This window comes from Engraulis encrasicolus, chromosome 14 (genome assembly GCF_034702125.1).
Source record: "Engraulis encrasicolus isolate BLACKSEA-1 chromosome 14, IST_EnEncr_1.0, whole genome shotgun sequence".
Classification (NCBI taxonomy): domain Eukaryota; kingdom Metazoa; phylum Chordata; class Actinopteri; order Clupeiformes; family Engraulidae; genus Engraulis; species Engraulis encrasicolus.
Genome location: NC_085870.1, coordinates 29,469,592 through 29,476,894, shown reverse-complemented (window position 1 = coordinate 29,476,894; position 7,303 = coordinate 29,469,592). Strand labels below are relative to the sequence as shown.

The 7,303-nt window shown below is 46.5% G+C and overlaps 1 protein-coding gene across 1 annotated transcript in view; it reads right to left on the bottom strand.

The window, feature by feature from the left end:
• Positions 1 to 5,616, bottom strand: part of klhdc8a (kelch domain containing 8A) — a 12,584-nt gene extending 6,968 nt beyond the window's left edge. Inside the window, exons 1-3 of the mRNA XM_063216451.1 lie at positions 5,083 to 5,616; positions 2,998 to 3,162; positions 1,971 to 2,189 (exon numbers count right to left, since the gene is read on the bottom strand). Of these exons, the coding sequence (XP_063072521.1) occupies positions 1,971 to 2,189; positions 2,998 to 3,162; positions 5,083 to 5,458 (760 nt within the window). The 5' untranslated portion in view covers positions 5,459 to 5,616. The remainder of the gene's footprint in view (positions 1 to 1,970; positions 2,190 to 2,997; positions 3,163 to 5,082) is intronic.
• Positions 5,617 to 7,303: the final 1,687 nt, after the last annotated feature.

Genomic DNA, 7,303 nt, shown 5'->3' with positions numbered 1-7,303 from the left:
TAATGCGGGGGGTGGGGGGTGCAGTGAAAACCCCACTGCATGAACAGCCATAGTAATACCTTTCCAGAGATCAATAACTCATCTGGGGGATTGTCAGACCTTATCTAATTTTTCTAATGCCGTATTGACATCAGATTTTCCAGATGGACATTTCTTAATCTGCCAAGTAGCATCTCATTATTCTGACTTCAGGGCCAAACATTTCATTTCATTTCAGCGAGTTCGTGCCGAAACCAGAAAGTGCCTTCGGTGAGGACGGCGTGGTTATCCTGGCCCGGCAGACTGTGACCAGAGATTTTAAGACTATAATCTCATCCAGTCTCTGCTGTGACTAACACGCAGCTTTGGATTCACGTTTGGCAGATTAAGCGAAGCGGTGTGTCTGTTTGGTGACTGGCTTTTTTGATATATTGTAGGCACTAGGTGTCGTTTAAGAGATGGAGAAGACCAGGTGTAACACTGAGACAGCGGTGATGATGAATTAAATTACCTTTTTTGAAAAGGGATTCTGCCAGGCTGTGACTGATAGTGCAAGGACACATTTGCAATGTCACAGTGACTGTGAAAGAAAATTTCATCTCGAAAATATTTTCTGCATTTTCATTTTGGCTCTGCACCACACATCATCATTGGTGTGTGGTGTGGATTTGAGATACTTTCTTGAGATTCTTTCTTATCATTTGATGTGTGAATGTGTTTGAAAAACATTTGGTGGTGTGGTGTGTTCCATTAGGCCTAGCAGGGTTTCTATTCATGATTTCATTGTGTGAGACCCATATATCAGATTCGGTGAGGCAGTCCAATGAATGATGGTACTTCTGTTGTTCATCTTTAACAAACTACTATAGAGACACTTGCAGCCCTGAAAACATTTGTTTGATAGTATCACAGATTTGCTTTGTTTATGTCTGGGTTTTTTGGGGAATCGAAGGCAAGTCAAACGGTTTCATCATATTCATTTGTTTTCGGATGTCTAACATTACATTTAGCAACTTACCGCCATTTACGTCAAGGGGAGAGTCCGCTGAGCAATGTTGGGCTCAAGGGCACTTCTGCCATGGATGAGGATACAGCACAGCATCAATTATTTACTCCTACATTCACATTCTCCCTGATGGTCTCTCTATTGGTATGTGATTCACACGCCTCCCACCTCTCCCTAGCCATTAGCCTACAGCTGCCTAACAGCTAATATAGTCGGTTAAATATAATGGTCATGGCCCAAACAAATTACTACGATGAAAAAGTCGATTTGACCCCCGTTTAACTTTTAAAAAACACACACACACACATTAGAACAAGGGATCTGTGATAGCGCTGGAGGTTGTTGATGTAGACACTTACTCCTACACCCATATTCTTGATAATGGTCAGTAGGCCTACTGTCAACACCACTTTCCAGACGATTTGCCGCCACAACTTTCCACTCTTACACCAAACAACTTCTATTAGAGTAAGATACTTCAAGCCCGTGCATTTCCTGGATCCATGTGATGTCAGGTGAACGCCCCTTTAGGAGACCTTCGGTTAGGAGACCTTTGGAGTCTTACGGTTGAGAACGAATGGAGTTCCATTGGCACTATGGGTGGCAGGAGTGCACTTGTCACAGAAAGACAAGAAGAAGGAGGGGACAACCCAAGGAGACCAAACTTGAGCACATTCTTTTGCATTGGGAGGGCGGAGTTTGAATCCTCTTTCTTTAATCTACCCTCTTTGCCTACACCCTTGCCTATTGGTATGGCATTCAAACATCTCCCACCACTCCTTATTCACTAGGCCACAGCTGACCCATTGGAAACATTGGAGGCTGTGCTCAGCTTTAGAGGGGTTGTAAACATTGACATAGACACATTATTTACTCTATATATTTTCCCTGATGGTCCCTACTGGTTTGGGGATTTACACACCTACCACCTTCCATTCCTTAACCAATAGGCCACAGCTTGCCTACTGGAAACGCTGGTGCTCACCTTCCGAGGGGTTGTAGATGTTGACGTTGTTGGTGAACTTGGAGCGCTGGTGCATGCCCCCCTGCCTCAGCCCCCCCAGCCAACAGAGGCGGCCGGCGGTGTCCCACAGCACGCCCGAGTAGGAGCGCTTACAGGGCAGCACGGGCAGCACGCTCCACACACGGCTCTCCATGTCAAACACCTCGAAGGCCTTCAGCGAGCGCTTGCACTGCCGGCCGCCTGAAGAAGACAAGGAAGTAGGGAGGAAAAAGGAGGGAAGTGATGTGTGACTGAGTGCCGCTGTTACATAAGAATCATGTGATATGACAATAACACAATGTGACATACAGTAGGCCTATATACAGCACATGCCTACACATACACAATCACGTTCTACCCTTTGCCTGCCAGTTTGTGTCTATCTAGCACATGGATGTTTGGGATGTTGCTTGCAGGTCCGTGTCGGAGTGCGTCGGTCATTATAAACACCCTCTACATGTCCCTTACGTAAGAGCCGCGCCACGTCGTAAACAATGTATTCCTTGTGCTAGAATACATGAATATTTCAAACGAAACACACATTCCCAGACTCATCTCTTTTTATAGCCGGGGCTAACAAAACTCTGGAGATACACAGACTGACGTTAACAATAAATTTTTCAGAAGCTCATTAAACAGGGGCGAAAACATCACCAAGACAAGGCAACATCCAAGTGACTGCGGCACATCGTAAACACACCTTGTGTACACGCGAAACACCAGCATTTTTTATGGTGGATCCAGCCTTGGTATGATCTTTCTCAACCTTACCAGACTGATGATAGCAGGCATGCTCAACTTCAAACTGAAGTGAACGTGACAATGGTCAAAATAGATAAGCAATGAGAATAACTTTGAAAGTGTGGTTTAACCTTGAGAGTTTATACAACGCTATGTTAGTGAGTCTATTCCACTGTCAGTTGTAAACCTGTTTTGTAAAACTTTTTGGATGTTTCGAAAACGACATGGGTCTGTAGACTTTGTTTCTCCATGAACTAGTCCGACATACCTGCCACGTAGAGCTTCGAGGTATGGAGGTTGATGTTGGCATCGTAGCGCGGGGTGGGCATGGGGGGCATGAGTGCCCACATGTCCTTCCGGGGGTCGTACTGCTGCAGAGTGCTGCGGGGCACCAGGTCGGAGCCCATGCCCCCCACTGCAAACGCCCGGCCATCTGGACGGACACAGACAAAGAGACACAGAGACACAGAGACAGACGAACACACACACACAGACATGCACACACACACACGCACGCACACACACACACACACACGCACACACACAGAAATGTACACGCACACCACCCAAACACACAGAAATGCACACACACACACAAAATCAAATTTAAAAAATAAATAGCAGCATTTGGCTCATTAAGAGGTGGCAGAAATGTTTCCATGCCCGATAGCATTTCATTTCTGACCTCATGACTTGCTGTTTTTCCCTTGATGTGATAAAACACTGCCCACTGGCTGCACTTTTAAACAAGGCTGGCCTGATGCGCACAGAATACTAACAGAGCTTGTCACATTTGATGAATTCATTACACAGAAACACCACCACAAACCACAACTCTCCACATCACCAGAGTTAATAAATATATCTTCTCGACCTTAAAAAACACCACTTCCAGCTTTCCAAACATGCTGCTTAAACTCACAGTAGATGTTATCCTTGAGTGCACCTTACTTGACAAAGAGCCCTGGTCGGAAACACTGGAGATAAAGTTTAAAGAAAAGCAATGTGCACTAGTGTGCCACAGCTTACAAAGCAACAAAGATATGAACACTTGATATGGTGTTGACCACTCCCTTGTATTGGAATGAATGGCTGAAGTCAAATCGCCGCCCCGTTTACCCAGCACGTTGCAGTCGTCAATCAGTTGCTACGTTTACATGAGATATTTAATCCGGAATTAACTGACTTACGTTTGTAAATTCTGACTTTAATTTCGCTTGAAAACGTCAAGTAAACACCTCTTGATTCGAAATGAAAGGAGAGATCAAGGTAAACTAATTATTAATTCGGAATTACAAACAACATGTTAACGTAGTGAGTGACAAGGCAATACACACATTACCCTGTAGGTGGCTGTAAGATCTACGAGAAATGTATTATACCGCACTAAGATGGCGACGCCCTGGATTGGGTCACACCAAAAGACTAAACATGGCATCAAGTGTTCATATCTATGGCAAAGATAAGTGAAGCCGCTCAACACCAAGGCCTACAGTAGAGAGTAGGTAGCCTGATTATCATCAACGTTCAAATCTCTTCGAGACTTGGTCTGACCAACAGCATAACAATTGACATTTCCCAAAAGGCAAGATTGAACCTCCTCCCTTAGCTTGCTTATGGTCGTTTGTGTCCCGACAAAGTGAAAGGAATTCCCGTATTTTCGGGAACTCAGAAAGTACTTGCATTGCTCTTGGCCTGACTAGTTGCAACGCCGAAGGTCACAGTGCTAACCTTTGACAGTGCTGGGATGGCCACTACTATCAATGCCTATGAATTCAATACTTAAACAGAACAGAAGGACCAAATACGTCTTACAGTCCTATATAGGGATTTCAGATTAGTACCAAATAGGAAGAGTGGTAAATTCTTGTGTTCATTCAGAGTTAACTGTGCACATGTACCTAAGCAGCGATGATTTTGGAGCACGGCTCTTACCTTGACAGTGACAGGCAGCCATACCCATCAACATTTCTTTCGGTGAGCAAAGTGAATTTGACATTTTAATCTTAATTTGAGAATGGTGCTAAATGTACTATGCACAAGTAACTAAGCAACAGGGACTTGGGTTGGGGCAGAGCTATCACCTTTGACAGTGACGGCTACACCTGTCAACGCCAATTTTGGTGAGCAAAGTGAATTCAACACTTAGACAGTAAGACCAAATAAAGGAGTGGTAAACACAACTCTCTAAAGTGTTCAATGAACACAGCAAACTTTACTGTGCACAAGTTGGCTAGCTAAGCAGTAATGACTTAGCCATAACTTTTGACAGTGATGGGTGGCCATGCATACTCATCATTGTCTCAGTCTTGCTAACTTCAATGTACACAAGTAACTAAGCATCAGCGCTAACCTTTGACTGTCACTGCCACACCCATTATCGCCTCCTTCAGCGAGCTCCTCTTCACCCACTTCCCCTCGTCCGTGTTGTACGCCACCACTTCCTTCAGGGGGCGCTGGTCCTTGCCCACACCTCCCACCACCAGCAGCTGCTTGCCCAGGGTGACGGCGGCTGCCCCGGCCCTTGCCTGGGGCATGGGGGGCAGGCTCATCCAATGGTCCACCTCGGGGGAGAAGAGCTCCAGGGCGCTGGATGGGTGGCCGCCGACGTCGCAACCCCCCAGCACATACAGCTGGCCCCCGGCCTCCGCCAGGGAGTGGTAGACGCGCCCGCTGGACAGGCGCGCCAGGCTCTGCCAGCGGAACTCCTGAGCCGAGGGCACCGCCATCTCCAACACCGCCTCCTGCAGGCCAGCGGGCGCGCTGCCAGTGCTTCTTCCGCCCTTTGCTTCGGCTTCTTCTTCTTCGTCTTCTTCTTCTTCTTCTTCTGCGCTGAGTGGCACTGGCCAAGCGCTTGGCTGGTGTGCTGTCTACGTTTGGCAGGCGATGCAGCAGGCACAGAGCACCGCACAGCACACCACCGAGCTGCTACTACCACCAACAGGGCTCCTGCAGGCAGAGATACAAAAAAACACAAATGGTCTGGTCCCTGTGATATGACCACAGCAACTGGGCTGTTCTCATTCTGCTCACTATCAGTTGCCACATAATATAACAAGATGGACGCCACCATTGCTCTACGCAAAACTATACTTAACAAGAATTACTATCTGACATCCTTCCTGTATTTTTGGGGGTGTAGTAAAGAACCATGGTATTTTGAATCCTGTGCTGGGTGATTCCTTTTGTTTTTTTGTTACATTCTGAGCTGCATGTAACACTTATTCCATAATAAAGTCATAAATCACATATCCATTCATGAGGAAACCTTGTTTCTTTGTCTTCATATTAAAGAGAAGTATGGCATTAATATTACATTGCCACAACATCAACAACACAACTTCCATTCCTTCATTTTATTGTGCGTACCAAAACATATTTTATAGCATCTTGTCTGTTTTTGTTTGTCATGTACTAGGCTTTTCGTATGTGTGGGACTTGCTCTCTTTGCGTGTGCATTCATGCTCGCAGTATTTGTGTGTGGAAAAGTGTTTGCAGCTCCAACAGCGGCACAGAGGCTGCAACACCACAGGCTCGTTTAACGCGATTAATTTTGCACGGCTGCTCTCGGGCGGGACTCTTTGGCTGCTCGCACAATTAGCTTGAAGTGGTCTGTTATATGGCGGAGACTTTACATCCATCTGTATCCAAGCAACAGGCCCCACCACTCCTCCTCCTGCAATGTCCAAACCCGCCCCCCACCCCCCCTGTTTGCTAGGGCCTCGTGTGAGGCTGAGCAAAAAGCCAACGTGCAGCACGGGTAAATGTTTCGCTTCCTGGTAAACACTGTGTCAGCTGCATCCGCCTCATTACTATTGGTGCCTGACCTGTTCTCTTAACCCCCTTGCGGCCCTGTCACCGCACTGCTGAACATAACACAGGAGCTTCACTGCGGATCAGTGGGAAAGGACTGAGTGGAGGGAAAAGCCTTCTCTACATGGAGAGAGAGAGAGGGAGAGAGAGAGAGAGAGAGAGAGAGTAGTAGTAGAAGAAGAAGAAGAAGAAGAAGAAGAAGAAGAAGAAGAAGAAGAAGAAGAAGAAGAAGAAGAAGAAGAAGAAGAAGAAGAAGAAGAAGAAGAAAAACGGGAAGGAGATGGTCTTATTAGTACAGGCTTGTGTAATCGCCACACTACTACCACCATCCACCAGTGAGCCTCCCCTCCCAGTTACTCGCAATAAAGGAAAGCTAAAACGATCCAAAACACCATCTTCTGATGGCTTGGAAAAGGAATCATATTAATTCAGCAAAGGCTGATTTCTTGCTATTATGTCAGCTTCTAGTTATCACCAGCAGTGTCCTGCTGGGTGGCCTCCACAAACGAGCACCATTTCTCCACTGGACAGCTCCAACTTAGAGAGAATATTTCATCACAGATATGAGCTCTGCGGACACTCTCTCCGGCTCTCTGTCGGAACTTCCTTCCTCGCTACATTACGGCGCTTAATTGTGGGGAGGAAAGGCGGTGATTTTCGCCGGCTAGTTAAAGCGGGGAGACGTCTCGTCTCGGGCCACCTGGCTGCGCTGGGGGGGTATGAAGATCGACGAAAAAAAAAGTGGTGGGAGTTTCATCAGG